Source organism: Panthera onca, chromosome B3, assembly GCF_046562875.1.
Source record: "Panthera onca isolate mPanOnc1 chromosome B3, mPanOnc1 haplotype 2, whole genome shotgun sequence".
Lineage (NCBI taxonomy): Eukaryota > Metazoa > Chordata > Mammalia > Carnivora > Felidae > Panthera > Panthera onca.
Genome location: NC_138344.1, coordinates 29,048,926 through 29,070,746, shown reverse-complemented (window position 1 = coordinate 29,070,746; position 21,821 = coordinate 29,048,926). Strand labels below are relative to the sequence as shown.

Genomic DNA, 21,821 nt, shown 5'->3' with positions numbered 1-21,821 from the left:
AGAGAGCTGCCTCTACAATATCTAAAATAAAAATAAGAATCCAGATCTTTGAGTTTGCTCAGGCTATAAGATATTCAGAGTTGGCATTTTCTTTTCCCTAAGTAAGGCATTGTGTGGTATGCTTGGAAAGTCTGAGGTTGATCTAATAAAAAAGGATATAGATGATGGACAAAGTCCTCTTAACCCTATTTTGGGTAGTGTGGCAGGAAGACGTTCTGTAAGGTTTTTAAAAATTGTGTGTTCTAACTCAGGTTAAATGTTTCATTTAAAAGAAGTTGTTAGGCTCTAGCCTATTTTTCATGAAACACGTCGGTCCCACGTGAGGCTTGTTTAGCATGTCATCTGTGTGACTGGCATAAGCTCATGGTCTCTCCACCGTGGAAAGCTGGGACAAGTGGTGCCAGCACCTAATGCTGCCCCTGAGCTAATGCCTGCTGGCTCCATGGTAAACATGGGCCTTTTAACAGGCTGGAGACAAAGTGACATTCGGAAGAAACAACATGTCGACAATTTCCTTAATAAATTTTGTACGAACACATTATTTCCACCTAATGGAAATGTAGCTCTCTTAAATAATTGAGAGGCTATATTCATCAGTGGCGAGTTCAACTGGGATCTCTCTGAGCTAGGACAGTCGACAGCCCCATGGAAGACTGGGTAATTGATGTTTTACACAAGTGGCTCGGCTAGTTTTCAGGTGGGCTCCGTGTGACCCTCCCCTGCAGTCCCCACTCACAGCCTCCTCTGTTGTCCAGGCTGAAAGCAGCTTCACACTGAAAGTTCCAGTTGCAGCCCCTGAACTGCCAAGACTAAGGGTTAGTAATTAATCCATTTTAAAATGGGAGCCAACTCCGTCAGTTTTCCTTCACTGTGGTTTCTTATTTTGTCTGTTGACCAGACATTGCATTAGCACAACCTTTATTTTCATAAAGAATGGTGAAATTGAATGTTCAGCGTGCAGCCTGTTTTTAAGTGCAGAAAGATAGTAACATGTGCTGAAGAAGCAACTGTAGTGTTTGTGGAAGGAAAGATGAGTGAGCAAACGAACAATGAGAAAACAAGTGCTAGGGGGGCCAGCAAGAGTCATGACTAAGGAAGAGACTTTGGTATGGACTTTGAAGGAAAGGCCAGAGTACAGTAAGGGAAGGAAGAATGCCCAGAAAACATGAAGGTAAAAAATACACATGACTCTCCTCACAAAAGAAAAATTGGACTCCTGTTTCTGTGGTGCCTTTGTAAGGTTTGTGGTTGTGTCACAAAGGTCCCTAGGCAGTGCGTGGGCCAGTGGTCCTGCCAGCCGTGTGTCTGGGTGGTTTCTCCCTGTAAACGTGTATAGTCTTCCCACAGATGGGAGGGAGGCCACCCAAGGGGGGAGTTGGGTGGGGGAGGGGCACCTCGTGCCTCAGCAGTGATGCGCGTGGCTTCTTTTGGCCTCCGTGTACTTCTTAAGGAGCTATGACTATAGCACACTAAAGGCTCAAATTGCTTAATTACTTTTATTTTTTTTAATTTGCAGGTAGTTCCTGAAATGACTGAGCTGCTGAAGAAAAAATGAGTTACCATATTTCAAGAAGGAATATATGTCAAAGTATTCAGTTGAAGTAGAAATTCATGGCTAGTATATTCAAAAGTATGAAGAGCTAAATATCGTAATTTAAGAAAAAATTCTCACAGATGCCAGAATGCTTTTTTATGAGCCTGTTATTATATTTCTTTTTAATTATTTGTGGTTCCAAACAATTATTTTTTGAAATTTTCTAATTCTGTAATACAATATATAATAATAAAACATTTCCACAGCTTTAAAACTACTACCAGAAATATGCCTAGCTTCATAAAGAAAAAAAACTGAAGAAAATGAGTAAAAATTGATTTTTTCTTTGCCTGTCTTGTTCATGGAGGACTCTGGGTTTTATGCAAGATTATAAAAATGAATGCTCCTACCAGACTAATCATCTTAATATGATTGAGAGAAGGGAACTAGATTGGCAAATTCAGCTAAAAAAGCATGAATATTCTCTTAAATATATTCCAGTCTTCAGAAAACCATAACTAATATGACAAAAGCAGATCTGATAAACCTGAATCTACTGAATATATTTAGTTGGCTTAAGTTAAATTTAATTTTCCATTTCATTTTAAAGTTTTGTCAGCTTATAGAGGACTTTGTCTATAAAGAAGAGGGGAATGGAGAAGGAGGGGCTGCTTTGCCACAATATGGCCTCTTTTGTTAACAGATAGTTTGATATTATGTTTAAATTCCTGCTCAGAGATTGCTTTGGCTTTTCTCTGGCCCTCCTGATGCTTCCTTTGGGTTCTCTTAGGAAGCAGCCAGGCATGGGAGATGGCCACACTTGCGGTTGCCTCTGGCACTCTCACTCTGCCCCCTAGGGCACAGCTGAGATCAAGAGTTCCACAGGGGCTAGAAGCTAGTATAAGTGCGAGACCAAGAACAGAGGCTAGTGAGGCTTGGTCCATTCTGTGGGAAGGTACAGGCAGTTATCTGGAGTCCTGTAAAAGCCAGGAGCCAGCAGGCAAGTAGAATGAAGACAGCTGTGTCTGAAGCAGATCTGCAGAAGTTGTAGTAGGTAACAGGACGAGGAAACCTCAGGGAGGGCATAGGAAGTGACCAGTGGTACATGAGGGGAGGGGCGGACTAGGTGAACTGATTTGTGTCATAATCCCTTGCTATGAAACACTTTTAGAAGTTAAACGCCTCTGGCATTTCAGCCTTCTTGAACCTCATAGGATGAAAAGATGGCAATAAAATGAAGCACAGCATTGTAGAATGTCAGGGCTGAGAGCGATCATCTGGTTCAGCTCCCTTGTTCAGATGGGACACTGAAGCACAGAGAAGTGGTGAAGAAAACGAAGACTTGTCCAAGACCACAGGTTTGAGGCTCTTCCCAGGGGAGTTCACCTTGCTTAGGGCCCTCTCCCTTTACCCTGTTGGACACTGTACCTTGGGGATAGGAGAGATGCACAGGTGACAAGTGGAGAGGGACCCCTAGTCTAGGGTGTGCTGGCTCAGGGAGGACCAGTCCCAGGTGGCACGTCTGTGTGGTTCCCAGCCTCAGAATGGAACTGATTGGTCTTTCTCTCCTTTGGTTTCTTCCTGTCATGACCACCACACCCCATCTCCATAATAGCATCAAGTACCACGCGCTTACTATATGCTAGGCGCCACTGGAACACTTCACACTTATTAAACCTTCAGTCCTCACAGCACCCTGTAGGATAAATGCTATTATTATCCCTATTTTTACAGATGAGGAAGCTGAGGCACAGCAAGGTTCTGTAACTTGCCCAAATTCAGGTAGCCTGTACATGAGAGCCAGGATTTGAAACCAGGAAGTCTGGCTTCAGAGCCATGGTTTCACCAGTGTAGGTTTCTGCCTCACCTCAACCCAAGGAACAGGGAGACTTGCTGCACAGTAACCTCAGGTAAAGGGCGCTAAGTGCTCAGTGCCAGGTGGGCTGGGCACACATTCAGGATCCTAGCTGGGGAGGAGAGATGGTGTTCTGGGTTTGTCTCTCCAGTAGGATTTTATTCAACTCAGAAGCCCCTCTAAGTGCCTACTTAGAGTTTACCTTAAAAAGGCAGCTGTGCGGGGTGGTGGCAAATTGTTAAAACTATAATATATGCCAGAAGGTGCAATTTGGTGTGTTCTTTTCATACTGTGTTTTATTGGACACCAAGCTGTCAGCTCCTAATGACTCTGCCCCTATATCAGGCTTGAGGACTCAGAAGAACAGCTGGAAGCAGTGTGGGGAAAGATGTTAGGGGTAGCTTTCTTTAGTGTGTGTGTGGGTGTGTGTGTTTTGTGCTTTTCTCCCTAGTTTTTTTTTTTTTTTTTTTTAACGTTTATTTATTTTTGAGACAGAGACAGAGCATGAACGGGGGAGGGTCAGAGAGAGAGGGAGACACAGAATCTGAAACAGGCTCCAGGCTCTGAGCTGTCAGCACAGGGCCCGACGCGGGGCTCGAACTCACGGACCGCGAGATCGTGACCTGAGCCGAAGTCGGACGCTTAACCGACTGAGCCACCCAGGCGCCCCTCTCCCTAGTTTTTTGAAGTCTTTGGTTAACCTCATACAGCCCCTGGGAGTTGGGTGGTCTGATTACTTTGGCCAAACAATCCCTGAGAGAGCAGAAATACACATGTTGAAAGCCAGCCCTGTGAGCAAAGAGCTGAATAGGTCCTTGAGGCCATCTAAATCAAGCAAATGACTACCTCACTCTATGGACTGAGACCCAATGAGAGCCTGATCTCAGCTTTTCAGTAGTTGAGAAAGTGCGAAATCCAGCATTTTCCCTAGTGTAGTTCTCTCAGCAGTACTGTGGGGGGACATTCCCTGCTGGGTTCCCTGGCCCACCTGCTTTGCTGTGTGGGACTACGGAGTAAACACCTAGAAGAGTCTGACCCAGCCACTGCCCTGAAGTAGCATCCTGCTGGGTTCTAAGAATACAGGCTTCTGGAGGCACAGCCTTTCCCCCCAAGATTTTGCAGCTACCATGAGTGATTAGAAAAGCATACAGTATGAACATATACAGAGAGGGCTTCCTCAGTGGGCCGGCCCCGTCATTCTTTCTGGGGTAGAGGCTGTGATATCAGTATGTGGGGTAGAAGTAGAAACTGAGATCTGAGCTCACATAGATGCTTGAAGTGGTCAGAGATGGAAACTGGGATTGGAGAGGGGAGTCAGGAAGGGGGTTGAGGCTGATAGGTAATTAAGGCCAGATTGTGGAGGCCATTGACTGATATACTGACGAATTTGGACTTTTCCCTCATAGTCAGTGGTTCTCAAACTTTGCCCTCAAGGAATACTGCTATTTCAGGAGCTGGACCAGGAATGGTACCGGGAAGGGTATAGAGGTCTTCTCCTGATTTGCAGGGAAAATCACTAGAATTTTCCCAATCCTGTCTTACATACTTTTTTTCCCCCCTAAAACTTTGGTGGCTGCTATGCCTTCTCTTAGGAATATAAGCAATATGTCTGTATATCGGGGCGCCTGGGTGGCTCCATCAGTTAAGCAGTTAAGTTTCTGACTTTGGCTCAGGTCATGATCTTGTGGTTCGTGAATTTGAGCCCTCCATCAGGCTCTGTGCTGAGAGCTCAGAGCCTGGAGCCTGCTTCAGATTCTGTGCCTCCCTCTCTCTCTGCCCACCCCTGCCCTGCTCGTGCTCTCTCTCAAAAATGATCTCTCTCAAAAAAATCTCAAAAATTTAAACGTTTAAATTTTTTTAATAAATATGTCTGTATATCAAGAATGTTCCACAAAGTGCTACCTGACTTCCTGAGACCTTGCCACCTGAGCAAGTCTTAAGCACCCTCCTAGCAAAAAATTGACATTTTTTTCAGGAGGGTCCCATAATCTAACCTAGGGAAATAATCTAACCTGGTGGTATATTCAGGATAGATAGATGGAGAAGATGGAAGAGATTGGAAGGCTGTTGCAGGAATCCTCTGGCCTTTTGCCCCAGATGGGTTTGACTGAAAGCTCTTTGGTTACAGAATGGGTCCCTGGAGACTGTGGAAATGGGTCCAGTCCTGTGGGTGAGGCTGGCAGAGAGTGGGGGCTCTTCCTCCTGGGATAGTGTGGGAGCCATGCTGCCGGTGGAGGCTGGGCGTGTCTATACAGGGCTGGAGGGCTTAAAACGCCAGCCATAAGTGCTCTCTGCTTTCTGAAAGGGATGATCAGCTTGGTTGCATTTCATGCTCTCACGAGGGATTTTTGTCTTGGTCCACATAAAAGTGGGCTTAAAAGGCTGGGAAACCCAAAAAACACTTGATTACAACAGATGGATTTGGTTAGCTATTGCTGAGCTAAAGGAAGTTTGATAACCTTGTAAAAAGCCCATATAGGGTGATATACTGCCACAATTTCATAGTGCCCTAAGTTTTAAAAAATGTTTTGTGGAGAGCACAAGTGAAGAAGAGTTGCTGATAACTGTTGGTTTATAAAACACTTTCATGTAAGTTACCCCATCAGAGGTGGAAAGGGTGAAGAAATCAGGCTCTCAGAAGGTGATTTCCCCAGGTCACAAAGCAAATGGTGAAACTAGAACACACCAGAATTTGTGGCAAATATTATTTATTAAGAATCTACTAGGTGCATTTTATTATCCTTCCCTAATACAACAATCCCCCAAATGGATATTGTTATCCCTGCTTCGTGGATGAACAAATGGACTGAGAGGTAACCAGAGAGGCGCAGTGAAATGTGGAATTTGAACAGGGCTCCAGGTCTAGAGTCCCTTTCCACCACACCAGGCTGCCTCCCAATGTCTCCCAGCTTCTCCAGGACTCTTCTTCTGCTGACATTGCCCCAAAACAGTGAGCTTGTCATTAGAAGCATGGAACAGAGATGGAATTAGGAATTTATTGGGAAGGAAGCTGGCAATTACTTTCTACGGTACCTGGATTGGTGCGTGGTCAGGTCCTGGTGAGGCTTCACTTGTCTGGGTTTCTGTCTTTGCCTCCCACAACTGGTTGTCAGGTTTGCTACTATTTGTCCGCTCACCTCCAGCTCAGAGGGCTGTTCTCTTTCCCAGTGTGGGGTTGCGTGGGGAACACTGGGGACTGAACAGTTCAGGAGGACTGAACACTGAATGGGCTGGTCACAGGGACACTTGTGTTCTTATCCTAGTTTTGTTAACTGCCTCAGAAGCAACCTGGTCATGTTCCTTCTTTTGGGATTCATTTTCATCATCTGTAAAATGGCAAATTGAATTTGGTAATCTTTCAAGCTGTCTTTAAGCTTTAATCTTAAAGCTTAAATGTGTTGGCAGATCTCAAACTTAGGCAGATGGAGACAAAAATCATTTTTGAGAGCTTTTTATGTCCAGGATGCTCTGCTGAACCCTTTACATATATTACCTCATTCTCGCCTCCTAATCCCACAAGGCGTAGTAGCGGTCCCCACTCTCCAGGTAAGAAAACCAACACCTACAGACCTTAAAACACTTGCCCAAGGATTCATGACTAGTAAATGGAGACCTTAGGCCAAATTCTCTCAACTACATATCCTGTCCTCTCTGGGATCATGGTGGACGTATCTAATGAATGCAGCCTGGCTGAGGCAGGCTGACATGGAGAGGAGCAAGATGAGACAGCTGAGCCAAGTTCAGAGGGAGCTGTCAAAATAACCAAAGAACTGCACTCCAGGCAGAAGGCCCAGCAAGGACAAGGAACAGAAACACTAAGAACATGACTGACTCTGGACCCCAGTCCCTGAGTCCCCATCTAGCCCGACATTCCTCAATTCTGAGGCAGTCTTTGCTCAGGGAAGCAGGGGTCTTTGTACTAGAATCTGGATCTGGTCTGCACACTGGCTATCTTTTGCAACATTTAGCAAAACCAGGTCCCAGAACCCCACATCCCTTCTTTATGCAGTGGAGGCAGAGGTGAGCCTACCTAGTTATGAGGCATAATTGATGTTGAGGAGGCTCCTAGAGCGCTTGGTGAAAGGTGCCCCGTAAATCTCAGACACTGAAGGATTCTTCCACATTCATCACAGTGTTTAATGTCCTGATTGATCTCTAGGGTAGTCAATTTCATTTGCTTGTTTCAAGATGAACAGTCTGCTCCCCTATGCTGTAGCCTAGGGCTCTGCATAAGATTATGCTAGTGTGGTCTCTTTGGTAGCGTGCAGTAAATTCAGCAAATGTTCCATCATTTTATTTGGATAATTGAATTAACTATTCACCAGGAGACACTACCAAACTTTTCAGCACTGGAGCGAAAAAAAAAAAAAAATCCTTGCTCAGTTTATATTGGAAAAACAGGCTTTCAGCTTGTACTGGAAAAGGGGGAGGAAAGGCAGATAAGGTGCTTCCTGTCTGGGGAACAACAGTGCTCTCTTAGCTAACTCAGGGTGACTCCAAGGCATTACCTACAAAGGAACTGTTGGGGATATGACAGCAGGGATGAGCTCTGTAGGAGCAGACAGTGCCTTGGCTGGCAATGGGGCTGGGGGGCAGGGCTCACACCCTGTCACCACCCATATACCTCCATACACCACACTAGCTGCTGCAGCAAATGAAACAACTGAGCATCTCCTGCACAGCCTTCCCCAGAAGTGCTGAACATGGGCAGGCAGTGCAACACCCCAGACATCTATTATTAATAAAGATGGTTTCTGTTTGTGTCTCCCTTGACACATTCTCAAAGGGCTTTCCCTTCCATTATGTCATTAGCTATCCCAGCAACCCTCATGGGGGCAGGGAGGCTGGGAGTTATTATTCCTGTTGTACAGGGGGAGGAAGTGGGTCCAGGGATTCACTTGGAGCCGTGTAACTGGAAACAGTGCTGGAATGAGAATCCAACTGCCTGGGCTTAGACACACTCTAGATGCAGAACAGTACCTGAGGTGAAGGATGGAGGTGGAGTGATCCTGACTTCTCTCCAGTCTTGAGAAGTCCATTCAAAAGTTGGGGTTAACCATGCCAGCCCCTAGAGTTGTTGGGTGTCATTGTTAAGCAACTCTACACAAGCATCCTGTTGACTGGTTAGTAAGAAACTCTTTTAAGAAGGCTTCCTTGGACCTTATTTGAGGCTCTCTGTAGCTCAAAGAGTAGAGCTTCCATTCTTAGTCTTTCTCTTTAGAGATGAGGAAGTTGCACCAGAGAGGAGCATGGAGGCAACACCAGAACAAGAGCTTCTGTCAAGAGCTGTCTTGGAGTGAGAAAGAAGTTCCTGAACTGAGGGTCATGGATGGAATGAATACCCACCACACTAAAGAGAATTCCAGACCACTAGCCTCTGACCATGCAGGATCTATGAAAATCCCCACAGTTGTGGACTTGATCTGAAAAGCCAAGGCTTGGGTTAGATGCATTGCACTGAGCTGGCAGGCAAGGGGCCGGTACGTTCTTCAGTGGAGGAGGGCCTTACAGCTCTCCAGTCCTGGGCAGACTTTGAACCAGGTCTGCAGGGCTCTGGCCCAGCTCTGCTGTGAGCTGCTCAGTAGCCCTGCTAGCTCTGAACCTTGTCCTCTTGTCAGGGTGGCACCCTGGCCGCAGGATTGGCTCATCTCCAGCTACGGTGGAAAGGCTGAGCAGGGAGGCTGGCTCTGCAAAAGGGGCCATGGCACTCTGCAGACACAGTGGGCTGGTACCTCTAGACTGAGAGGGCCATGTGGGCTGATGAATGGCCTGGGGGGCTGAGTCCAGATTTCTATCTCCTGCTTCCCCCCAACCTTTTCCTTCTTTCTTTTTAAAGAAAGTGCAAGAGTGTGTGAGCATGGGAGGGGCAGAGGGAGAAGAGAGAGAGAGAGAGAGAGAGAGAGAGAGAGAGAATCTTAAGCAGGCTCCATGCCCAACACGGAGCCCCTTGCCAGGCTCTATCTCAAGACAGTGAGATCATGACCTGAATGGAAATCTAGAGTCGGAGGCTTAACTGACTGAGCCACCCTGGTGCCCCTAGCTCCTGCTCTCTTATTGACACCCAGTTTAATTCCAGGAAGCTCAATCCAGCATATCCAGCATGACATCTGACTGAGATATACCTGGGTTTGAATCCTGCCACTAGTTTACCACTTAGCTGTGTGCCCTTGGGCAGGTCATTTAATCCATCATTCTGTGCCTGTTTTTTTCCTCTGGAAAGCAAGGAAAAGAATGCCACTTTGCAGATTGTGATAAAGAGGGAAGGTTGCAGAGAGCACCTGTGACAACAGGAAGTGAATCAATGGGAGCCATTATTGTTATCACCCCCTCATTGGCTCATAAGAGACAGGGGCTCTTACCTAAGCTCTATTCCCTTCTGGGAGGGCACCAGAGTGGGCTCTGTGAAAGGGTGGATGAGTAAGGGGAAACCATTTCCCAGAGCTGCAAACCTCCCAGGGAGTGCTCAGGCTCCATCTCCACTGACCCCCAGCTGCCCACCAACCATAACTCTGGGCTATGGCACCCAGGGGAGCCGTGAAAGACAAAGCTTTTACCCTCCCCCTCCTGCATTCCAGGCCTTGGGACTCCACCCCATGCCTGTCCCCAGGCAAGCAAGTGGCTTCCTCCATCTGTGTGCACTCTCTAATGCTATGATTGTGGGCTCTGTCCTCTGAGAGGACCTCCTCTTGGTATCTCTGTCCTCAGTTTTATTTATTTAAAAAAAAATTTTTTTAACGTTTATTTTTGAGACAGAGAGAGACAGAGCATGAACGGGGGAGGGTCAGAAAGAGGGAGACACAGAGTCCAAAGCAGATTCCAGGCTCTGAGCTGTCAGCACAGAGCCCGACGCGGGGCTCGAATTCACGGACCGCGAGATCATGCCTGAGCCGTAGTCGGCGCTTAACCGACTGAGCCACCCAGGCGCCCCTGTCCTCAGTTTTAATTGGCCCATGGGGCAATGCTAACACTGGTACGGCCCGTTCAGGCATGAGGCCAACATTGAGTGCTCAGGCAGACTTTCACCTCACAGCAGTTTGCAAATTCCCTAAGAAATCAGTTTTCGAAAGTAGAGCTCTTCTGTAAACCCCATTTCTAGATGGGGAAACTGAAGCAGAGAGCAGGTGCCACTTGCCTAGCATCTTACCCCATTGCTCTCCTCCCTGTCCTGTGGTTTTCTCTGGAGTAGAAGTCCAGAGCAGAGGCGAGTGCTGGCTAGGAGTGGGGTCTCACTTCTGGTGCAGGGCAGGCTCCACCACCTGTTGGGGTACCCTAAGAGCTGGGGCAATGGGAGCTCAGCAAGCTGGGTTTGGCTGAGGACAGTAGCTGTTTCTAGTCCAGAAGGTGCAGACCACTAATTACAGACCCTTATGGCTCCTACCCTAGAGATTATAAATCATGTAATACCCTCCACCCATTATGTGGCAAAAGCTGAGAGTACCGCTTTGCTTCCAAAAGCTCTGAAAGCTGGGAGCCTTAGCACTCAACACACTACCAGGTGGATTTGGGCTCCAGGTTCAGTGCCTCTCTTATTAGTGTCTGACCTCAGGAAAGTCTCTTAAACCTATCTGAACCTCAGTTTCTTCCATCTGTGTAACAGGGCTCGTATACTGGCCTCACAGGATTGTTGGAAGGCTTAAAGGAGCTCCAGTAGAGGCCCTAGTGGAGAGCTCAGTAACAGAAACTGTAATGACATTGCTAGCCACTCAGAATGCCTCAGATTACTCCCCCCAAATGGCTCAAGTGGACACTGCTCATCTCCCCAGGAATCAAGCGGATGCTCTTTGCCTGTATGTGGTCATACCTTATAACTTAGCCATCTTTCCCAAGTGGCTCTGCCCAAGCTTGTGGCCTTTTATGCACAGTTCTGGGGTTCTAATGGGACTCAGGCCTGATCCCTGTTTTTGAGGACCAAGGGGAGGCAGGCAGGGAAGCAGATGCTGACCCAGCCATGGGATCACTGCACTATCATGATGAGTCCACAGGAGGACACAGAAGTCCTGAGGACACCCTGAACTATAGTGAGGGACTAGTGAGATACAGTGAGAACCACCTAAAGGTGGAGGGGACAAAGAACAGGTTGGGAGGGTAGCCAGAAGGACAGGTAAGTGGAAGGGGCTATGAACACACTGAGAAGTTCAGCTGGGGCAATGGGAGCCCTTGGAATTAAGTCTTCCCTTTTGTGTACATATAAAACAAAACATAGCGGTTATAAACACAGAATTCCTTGGAGGCCTTTCAGCGAGGGAGACACGCAGCAGGCTCATCAGCCTGGAAGGACCCACTAGTGGAATGTGGAACCAGCGGCGGTGCCTGGGCCTCAGCAAGGCTGTGATGGGGTTTAGGGCAGGTGCTTTGAAGGGCAGAATGGCCAGGATTTACCACTGCTTGTGAGGGATGAGGAGGGAGCCAATGATGCCCATGCCATGCATGGTAATAGCTGGGTAGATGATGGTGCCCTGGCTGGGAACCTGGGAGGAAGAGCAGGCTTCAGGCAAGATACCACACTCGGTTGTGGACCTTTGGAGTTTGAGGTCCCCAAGGAATGGAGACCTGGGTCAGGGAACTGGGTGTGGGAACTGGTGTTGTCAGCAAGGAAGGCAAAATTCCAAGCTCTGTTTTGGTGGGGAGATGAAGGAGCGGGAAGAGACCAGTGCAGTCACACAGCCAGGCAGTGTGAGAACTTCCCACCTGGGGTCCAGGGCTCCTTCCACTCTGTAGAGGCCTCAAGAGCTGCTGGGTGCGGCTTGGGCCTACCTGGGTGGCTTTACACCAGGCCAGGCCAACCCAAACCCACTCATGCTTCTTCACCTGGGCTAGCAGTTGCAAAGGAAAACCTCTGCCAACCAGAAGTCTCAGTGCAGTTGGTTTTTATTATTAAAGCCAAGATTGGAAAACAGCTGTCCCCCCACCCCCCCAGTGACCCTCCCACCCACCTCCAGATTCATCTCATTATGTCCTATGAAGGTGAAAACTAGACTTGTCTGGAAAAGACTCAGAAATGCTCATGCCGAATGAGAGAATGAGGATGAATGAAATAGGCTCAGATGGTGGTCTTTGTATGATTGTGTCGGCTCCACCCAGGATTCCCAGAAAAGACGGCTTGGGGGTGGGGCTAGATAGCCCCTGCTCACAGTGCTGTTCCCAAGGGTCCGGGGTGGGCGCCAGGAACAAAGGCAACGGAAGAGGCTGGGCTGCCCCTGCGCTCTACCCTGCTGAAGCTGGGCCACAGGCTGGTTTTTATAAAAATGGTTTAAAAAGACCCCAGCCATGAGCACCACCCTCCCCTGAGCAGGGCCAGAGGAGGCGCCAGCTCTGGGCTTTGAGGTCTGAGGCATGTGGCCTCCTGGCCTGGTGACACCTCCCTGGAGGCAGGCAGCACCCTGAGGGAGGCCAGGTGGGCTCCCAGGCCTTGAGTGATGCCCCTGGTTGCCTCTGGGGCTCTAGGAGAGCATCCAGATAGCTCTCCCTCCTCCTCCCACACAGCCCACCTGGAGGCTCTAGGCTTCAGGGACCCTGTGCAACTTTTGCTCTTTGGATTCCAAAGATCTGAATTTCTCCTCCAGCATGGGTGCAGCAGGCTGGAAGTGGATGACAGGCTTGATCTGAAAGACAGTGAAGCCCTCCTGATTCTTCTGGTTGAAAAGACTTACCCTGTGCTCCAGCTCGGGGCTGGTTTGGGCCGAGCCCGCTGGGCTGGGCCAGGTGACAGGGGCTGGGTCCAAGGCCCTCTGGGATGGGCAGGGGTCCTCTGATAGGGAGGACAGCAGGTCCTGGACCGTGGCCTCTGCCATCTGCTGCTGGGGTGGTAGAGGCAGTGGCTGAGGAGAGGGGCTGGGCTCTGAGGACGGCTCCTCACGGGCGGTACTACAGTCTGTGGAAGAGCCCAGTGTCTGACTGCTGTTGCTCTGGGCCCGGGTGACGGAGCTGTGAGCAGAGCGGGAGGCGCTCTCGGAGGTGGCACTTGCACGGGTGCCATTGCTGCTGAGCTTCAGGGGCACATCGACTGAGAAGAGGTCAGAGGAGATGTTGGGCTGGTGGACATCGATGGCAGCTGTGGTGACTACACACACAGCTGGCTCTGGAACACCACTGTCTGCAAGAAAGGAGGGGATGCTGGTAACACTTCTCCCTATGCCACCCCTTTGCAGGCCCTGATGTGGGTGGCTCTGACCTGAATGGTGGACAGTGAGTGTGCCTGGGCTCTGCTGGGGGGGTAGGGGGGGTTGGTCTGTGGTCCAATTTCCCAATGTTTGCTGGCCTGCCCTGAGGGAGGATTATGCCCTGCCCTCGTCTCGGTGAACTCGTGTGGACATGGGACATGCACTGGTCAATTATCTGTGAGAACTGATCTGTGGCATCTATATAAATGGTAAACGGCTGTTGCTCTGCCTGGCAGTCAGCAATGTTCTAGAATAGATGGTAGCTGTTCTGCCCACTGGGTGCTGAAGGAAAGATGACAACCTGGGAGCAGAGTACCTGGATGATCTGCCATGGACCTTTGTTGATTTAGTTAAACCACAGTGCTGCTGGGGTTATTAATGCCAACATCCTAACTCAGAAGGCATGAGGTGCCAGGACAAGGAATTTGGGTTTCATGGTCAGGGGGAGTCATTCAAAGTTTTAAATGGGGCCAGTCTGAGAGTGACATGATCAGAGCTGTGTCTTCAGAAGATTGATTCATCCCTGAAGGATGCATTGCAGGGGGAGGACAGAGGACACTTCAGAAGGTCTTTAAGTGAAAAGTATCCAGGGGCCAAGTTACAGTGGGCAGGCACAGTGAGGGCAAGTTGTGGGGTGAGTGCACTGGGTGAGAGGTCTGAGCTAGAGATGATGGTGTTTGAAATCAGCAGATTGGATGAAGCTTTGAAAAAGAGAGGGAGAAAAGAGATCTTGAGGGGGCTAAATTATAGAGAAGAAAAAAATCCAATGCATTATACATGTCACACAATGTAACATTCTAGTCTTACAAAGGAATATATAAGGATTTGAAGGCTGTGAAATACAAACTATAAGGTTTAAGACACTGGCTAAGGAGAAACAAGACACTGAAGGCCTGCGTATTATTTTACACTTGATCTTAGCCAAAAGGCTGAGAAGCAATAGGCCTGCGTATTATTTTAAAATTCAACCTTTCCCGTAAGTGGAAACCACTAGGCTCCCCTGAAACTTCTTTCAAGTGCAAGAATGAAATGTAACTGGAGCAAGGACATGCCCCACACCTGTTGCTCCTCAAACCCAACTACCTCACCCCCATCATGATCATGCTGAAAGGGTCTCAGGTTGAGAGGCACTGAGGTCACTCAGATTTCTAACCTCCAGCCCCCCTTTCATATGAGGGTCCCACATGCAGCCCTCACTGGTAATCACGGAGTACTCCACCCTTGACATCCATAGCTGGGTGCTGGACTTGGCTGGGAGTTAAAGCTCCAGGTCTTTGAACTCTGCCTGCAGTTACGGTTCACAGGCAACAGGAGATGGGCACGCCAGGCCGAGTTGTCCCCACTCTCAACATTAGGGGTTGTGTGGGGCCACAGAGAGGTTCTGGTATGTGCAGACCGGCCCTGGACACAGACTCACCACTGCTGGGCCCATTGTAGTACTGACTGATGTAGCTGTTCATGTCATCTTTCACTGCGGCATCTATGCAGAGGACAGAGAAAGGTGAGTGTGGTGGCTCGCCAGGCTGTGGCCAGTTCATGTCCCTCCCCCAGTACTAAAGCCCCTACCCATCACCATGAGAGGAGGCGTTGTCTCCCAGAGGCTCTCTGCTGCTTTCCAATCCTCAGTGGGGCTCTGCGCCAAGGCTGGGCTGGCCTGGGTATCAGGGACCCAGGTCTTCATGAAGCATCTGGCTTGACGTATGGCACAGGCAGGGCCCTTTCCTTCTCTGTCTTCAGTTTCCCCATCTCTGAGATGAGGGGTGTGGAAACAGTTCCTCAGGGTTTTCCCTGCCTGGATGGCCTAAGTCTCTGAGTCTACCTGAGGTTCTCAGGGTGACCGGAAATGCCATCCTCAGTACAAAAGTCTCAAAGCCCTGCAAGTGGCCACACACAGACAGCTGCAGAGGCTGATCACTGATGACATCCCCTTGGCTCACCCATCTGAGTACCTAGTCTCCCATGCAGTACAGGGATGGATCAGGGGCTGTGCTTCCCCACTACCTAGTACGGGGTGAGTGCTCAGTAAATAGTTACTGCATGAATTAAGCATGACAGGGTATAAAGCTGTTCAGATCAAAGGAGATGACATGGGATCAGGATCTCAAAGAAATGGTGGTTCATCATCCTGATAGGAATGAAGAGGGAATGGGAGAGAGGAAAGGTGAGAAATTCAGAGTGGCCTGAGAATGGGAGGACAAGCAGATGACTGGAGACCCCAAAAGCCATCCCAAGGAGCTTGGCCTTGTTATGAGGGCAGTGAAGAACCACATGAAAGTTTGAATGCGGTCAGGTGTGACTCACTCCCAAGGTTGTGGGGTGAGTGGTTCAGAAGGTGCCAGGATTTAGGCAAGGAGACCAGAGACGATGCCCAGGTGAGGCTGACAGGTCCTGGGGAGGGAAGTGGTGCCTGATGGGACAGAAGGGAGGGATCAGAGTCAAATGATAATCAGGAGGGACCTGGCATGGTTTGGAGAGTAACAAGATGATCTTTGACTCAGTTTGGTAACTTGTCAGCTGAGCTCAAGGTATGCTCCATTAGCAACCGTGGTCTCCCCTGGGTCCTAGGGTCCTACAAGGACCTATCAGAATCAGACCTGATTTCAAACCTCGACCTACCACATTTTAGCTAAATGGTCCTCTCTGAGCCTCTGTTCCCTTATCTGTTAAGGAGATTAAGCAAGCTAACGAATGTCGAATTTCTCCAGTGGGGTCAGGCACACGAAGGCCTTCAACACACAGAAGTCTAGTTCTTCCTCTCCTATGGACGTCTGAGGGAGTCCACACCCCTAGGTGCTTCTCCTAGGAGCCGTGGTCTACAGATGAGTGGACCAGATGCTTTCTACGGCTGCCTTCCTGGACACACCTGAAATCACTGCAAAGGCCAATCTGTCCTGACGCTGGAAGTCTGTGAGCACAGGCAGACCTGGCTCTTAGAAGCTTTTTTGGCCTCTTTTGATCTTTAAATGCCTGTGGTGAGAGGTGTGTTTTGCATTAATGCCTCAGCTGAGGGAGGGGCCCGAGGGAGTCTCTCGCTCTAGGCCCTGTTCCAGGATCAGCCAGCAATGCTCCCTCAGAATCAGACAGCAATACAATTCTCCATGGCTCTTTATAATTTATGTTGTAAATGCTGTCTAGCCCTGCAGGTCACCCTGGGAAGTAGGTGGTGGCTGGTGTGGCTGCTTCCGGCAAGCAGTGACAGGAGGGGGTCCCCCAGGCCTATTGGGCCAGACAGGAGGTTCTGGTCCCTTCCTTTGCGCCATGGCTGCAGGGGCCTTGTGACATGGGCAGAACTATGAACTCGGCTAAAATATCTGCAGACCTGTGAAAATTCATCCTAAGGGAGTTACACACAGAAGGTGGCCTGGGGTGATGAAGAAAAACCCAGACCCTAGAAAATTACATGGACAGCTACATGCAGAATGAAACTGGACCACTTTCTTACTGAATGAGAGAAGTTATCTGCAAATCATATTCGATAAAGGGCTAAAATCCAAAATATATAAAGAACTCCTACAACTCAGCAGTAAAAAAAAACAAACTAATTAAAAAATGGGCAGTGGACCTGAACAGACATTTTTTTCAAAGAAGAAATATAGCTGGCCAACAGACACATGAAAAGATGCTCAACATCACTCCCCATCAGGGAAACGCAAATCAAAATTACAATGAGCTGTCACCTCACACCTGTCAGAATGGCTAAAATCAACAACACAAGAAATAAGAGGTGTTGGCAAGGATATGGAGAAAGAGGAACCCTCTCTTGCACTGTTGGTGGGAATGCAAACTGGTACAGCCACTGTGGGAAACAATATGGAGGTTCCTCAAAGAATTAAAAATAGACCATGGAATTCTACCAGTGGGTATTTACCCAGAGAAAATGAAGACACAAATTTGAAAAGATATATGCATCCCTATGTTTACTACAGCATTATTTGCAAAAGCCAAGATGTGGAAGTACCCTAAGTGTCCACTGATAAAAGAACAAATGAAGAAGATGTGGTGTACACACAGAGAGAAATATTACTGAGTCATAAAAAAGGATGAGATCATGCCATTTAAGGCAACACGGACAGAACTAGAGGGCCTTATGCTAAATAAGTCAGAGAAAGACAAATACCATATAATTTCACTTACTTGTGGAATCTAGAAAACAAAGAATAAATAAACAGTGGAAACAGACCTGTACATATGGAGACTGACTGATGGCTGCCAGATGGGAGGTGGTGGGGAGATAGGCAAAATGGTTGAAGAGGAGCGGGAGATACAGGCTTCTGGTTATGGAGTAAGTCCCAGGAATGAAAGGTAGAGCATGGGAGATGTTGTCAATGGTATCGTAATAGCACTGTATGGTGACAGATGGTAGCCACACTTATGGTGAGCACAGCATAATAAACTTGTTAAATCACTGTTGTACGCTTGAAACTAATGTAACATTGTATAAACAAATTGTAACAAACAAACCCAAAACCCAGATCCTGGGTCTTGTCCTGGGGCATGCCACTGCCACAGGAGCCTGAGGTCACATCCCCTCTCTGGTCCTCAGTTTCTTCATCTGTACCACCAGGGGCGGGTGAGGCCCTTGCAGATTGTGATGTTGCTGGGCTAGATGGCTTCCAAAACCTCTGCCAGCTCTAAAGCACCCAGAGGTGAGAGAGCAGTGTGGGAAGGGACCAGAGGCATCTGGGCTATCACCTCACTACCTCCTGATGGGGGGCTCTCCCCTCCATGGCCTGCACACCTGGGGAAGGGAGGGCCTACCTCTTTGTTGAGGAGCTCTAACAGTCAGCTGTGGACAGCTTCTTGTTCATTTGTGCTCAGTAGGATCACAGTGTGCTGGACCCTGTGCTGGGTACTGAGGCCAGGAGTCCTGGCCTCTGAGGAGCACAGGCGGGGCCTTACCAGGATGTCCATTCCTTGGTCAAACAGCCAATCTCCATTTAATCAAGCCTTGCAGACCCTGGTCCTGTCTTTCACAGGTACCAAGGCTAAGCCCACTGCTCCTCACTGTCTATGTGATGGTGACAGACCATCCAACACTTAAACACTTAAAAGGCCCTCCTGAGAAGTCTCCTCTGGGAAACCACTGTCCATTTTCTACCCCTCCCCAGTTTTCCAGCCTTTCCACTCTGAAGGCTTCACTAGGGGTTACAGATGTGACCAAAACAGGTGGAGGAGGGGAAGGGAGGGAGCATTCACTGTGCCTTCATAGCTCCACACCTTGGGGTTTGGCACCACACACATCGAGATCCTTTAATCCTGGCCACTGCCCTGCAAGGCCAGGATTACTTAATAGACTGGTCCTTCCTAAAATCTGGCGGGATTACTCCCCTAATGCAGCCTGACATCTTCCAAGTGGGTGCAGCAACCGCCCTACTCCACTGACTCACGAGACACCCAGGGCTTCTCTGTAGTAACTGGGGCCAGGCCAAGCCCTTACCACACTTGGCTGTGTAACCTCCATGGAGGATTCCTGTTTCTCATCCCAGGCAAATGTCAGTACAGAGGTGCAGCCTGCTGAGGAGGACTCTTTTTTTTTTTTTTAAGTTTACTTATTTATTTTGAGAGAGAGAGTGGGGGAGGGGCAGAAAGAGAGGGGGGAGAGAGAGAGCGAGAGCGAGAGCGAGCGAGAGCGAGAGCAGGGAAGGGACAGAAAGAAAGGGAGAGAGAGAGAATCCCAAGCAGGCTCCACGCTGTCAGCATGGAGCCTGATGTGGGGCTCGAACCCATGAACTGTGAGATCATGACCTGATCTGAAACCAAGAGTTGGAGTTGACTTAATCAACTAAGCCACGCAGGCACCCCAGAGCACTCTTAATGTTGGTTCAGTCCAAGGTATTAGATCTTTCTCCTATCTCAGTGTTGACTGTTTGAGGTTGCCACATCTTCATCCAAGCCATTGGAAAAAACAATCTAGGCTAGGTGAACTGTAGCCCTGATGTCTCTCTTGAACTTATGACTGATCTGGCAACTGGCCAACTTCGTCTGAATGACCTCTAGCTACTTCTGACTCAACATGTCCCAAATAGAACTCAGTTTCTCCCTCCACCTCCATCTTGGTGAATGGTTTCTTTGCCCACCCAGGCTGGGAGACTGGCTACTTCTCAGTGCTTTCTCTTTCCTCACCCGATTCCTACCAAGTCTGTGACTATTCGAGGGACCCCTGATGCCCTCTGTTATGGTCCTGTGGTCTAGCCATAGGTCAGATGTCGTGCTTTCCCCTTTGGACTCTTGTCATGTCTTGGGTTTAATGAATGGGATGGCTAGCTGCATGAATATGCCTGACAAAACCTAGGGCCCAGGTGGCCACTGGAGGTTTGTCCAGTCTGCATTTGCTCCCTCTATTCCCACACAGGGGCCTCAGAATGAGCTTTAAGATACAGATCTGAGGGGCGCCTGGGTGGCTCAGTCGGTTAAGCGTCCGACTTCGGCTCAGGTCACAATCTCGCGGTCCGTGAGTTCGAGCCCCGCGTCAGGCTCTGGGCTGAGAGCTCAGAGCCTGGAGCCTGCTTCAGATTCTGTGTCTCCCTCTCGTTCTGACCCTCCCCCATTCATGCTCTGTCTCTCTCTGTCTCAAAAATAAATAAAAAAACATTAAAAAAAAATTAAAAAAAAAAAAAGATACAGATCTGAAAGCGAGGCCTGCTGGACTCCTCTAGCAATGCTGACACTGTTCATGCCTGCTCTCTGCTTTAAGCAGGCCTTCTTCTCCAGAACTGACCACTTGGGCTGGGGTTCCGTCCTGACCCACACAGGGGCCACATTTTCTTCAGCATCTCTCTAGCACTTAGCATGAGGCTTGCCATATGCCAGCAATAAATAGTGTTGACTGGACAGATGACTGTGTCTGGGGGCCTGCAGGACCTCCCAGGACCTCCCCCTCTGGGATTCTCTCTCACTGTTCAGCACACAGCCTCTCTCCTTGTCCCTGATCCCTGCCTGGAGACTAGAGACTGTTGGGTAACTGGGAACTTGGGGAAAAGGAGAGGAGGTAGACACAGATGCTTGTGGCCAGGAACAGGCCACCATTCATCCTCTACACGAGGGGCTGCCCACCTTCCACCTAAGAATAATCTCCTGCCCCAGAGTTTGTTTTGATTTGGCCCCAAGGGGCCCTAGGGCCATGGAGGAACCACCCCATGGGAGGACTGAGCTGGCTGCCCCTGGAGGGGCTGGAAAGAAGGGTGGGCACAAACACAGGCTCCAGGACAAAACAGCCACCTTGTGGTCTCAGGCAAATCCCTAGGCACTCTGAGCCTCAGCTTCCTCACAGGTGAAATGGGGATGAGAAACACCAACCTGCTGGGGAGCTGTAAGATTTACTGAGGTAATGAATGTCAAGTCTAGCCCTGGGATGTCCCTCACCTTTCTGAACCCCTGGCCCATGGCGTTCCCTACCAACCCCAAAGTCTTGAGGCTTCTGAGGCAGCTACAGCAGCTGCTCTTGGCCACCTGGCACCTTTCTTCCTGGGGTGTAAACATTCTGAAAATGCATCCGGGCTAATCCTCCCAAAGCCCTTAGAGTGCTGGCCATGGCAACGCTCATTATGTGTGTTTGCCCCTGGGGTGGAGCCCCAACTTGCCTGGCAAGGCTGAGGTTGAGAGAAAGGCTGAGGTTGAGTCAGCTGGGCCTCCTGGAAGGGGTGAGAGCGGGTGCTGTGGGGCAGGGTCCCAAGACCCCACATCCATACATCCTGTGCAGACACGGGCCCCAAAGTCCATAGGGAAGCCCTGATTCCTGGTTTGGGGCTCCTGGTCCCTGACTAGGCAGCCCTCATAGAAGGAGGCACGGACATTCACTGGGCACCTGCTGTGTACCATGCACTAGAGCTGTGCCTGTGACCAAAAGCCCAATCCTTCGCAGAGAAGATGTGCTTCTGCTACTATCCTCATTCTGGAAAAACTGGGGCTCAGAGACAGGACGAGCAGGATTATGGGGTCCCTTGTTCAAAAAGCCAGATCATATGTGATAAGGGGCTAATAATATCTACCACGTATAAAGAACTCCTACAACTCAACAGTGGAAAGAACCAAACCAGTTAAAAGCTGGGCAGAGGATCTGAATAGACATTTTTCCAAAGAACATATATAGATGGCCAACAGACACATGAGAAGATGCTCCACATCACTCGTCATCAGAGGACTACAAACCACAATGAGATACCACCTCATACTTGTTAGAATGGCTATTAGCAAAAAGACAAGAGGTAATTTTGGCAAGATGTCAAGAAAAGTGAACACTTGCAGAGTTTTGGTGGGAATGTACATTTTATAG

At 49.0% G+C, this 21,821-nt stretch overlaps 2 protein-coding genes across 5 annotated transcripts in view; one reads left to right on the top strand and one right to left on the bottom strand.

Annotated features, from left to right (window-relative positions):
- ETFA (electron transfer flavoprotein subunit alpha) overlaps positions 1-1,811 on the top strand; it is an 82,664-nt gene extending 80,853 nt beyond the window's left edge. For all 3 annotated transcript variants that reach the window (XM_078448919.2, XM_078448916.2, XM_078448917.1), the window contains one exon: positions 1,517-1,811. In XM_078448919.2, coding sequence (XP_078305045.1) covers positions 1,517-1,555 — 39 coding nt within the window. In that variant the 3' untranslated portion in view covers positions 1,556-1,811. The remainder of the gene's footprint in view (positions 1-1,516) is intronic.
- Positions 1,812-12,327: 10,516 nt separating this feature from the next.
- Positions 12,328-21,821, bottom strand: part of TMEM266 (transmembrane protein 266) — a 124,671-nt gene continuing 115,177 nt past the window's right edge. For both annotated transcript variants that reach the window (XM_060617944.2, XM_060617943.2), the window contains exons 10-11: positions 14,967-15,029; positions 12,328-13,482 (exon numbers count right to left, since the gene is read on the bottom strand). In XM_060617944.2, the coding sequence (XP_060473927.2) occupies positions 12,887-13,482; positions 14,967-15,029 (659 nt within the window). In that variant the 3' untranslated portion in view covers positions 12,328-12,886. The remainder of the gene's footprint in view (positions 13,483-14,966; positions 15,030-21,821) is intronic.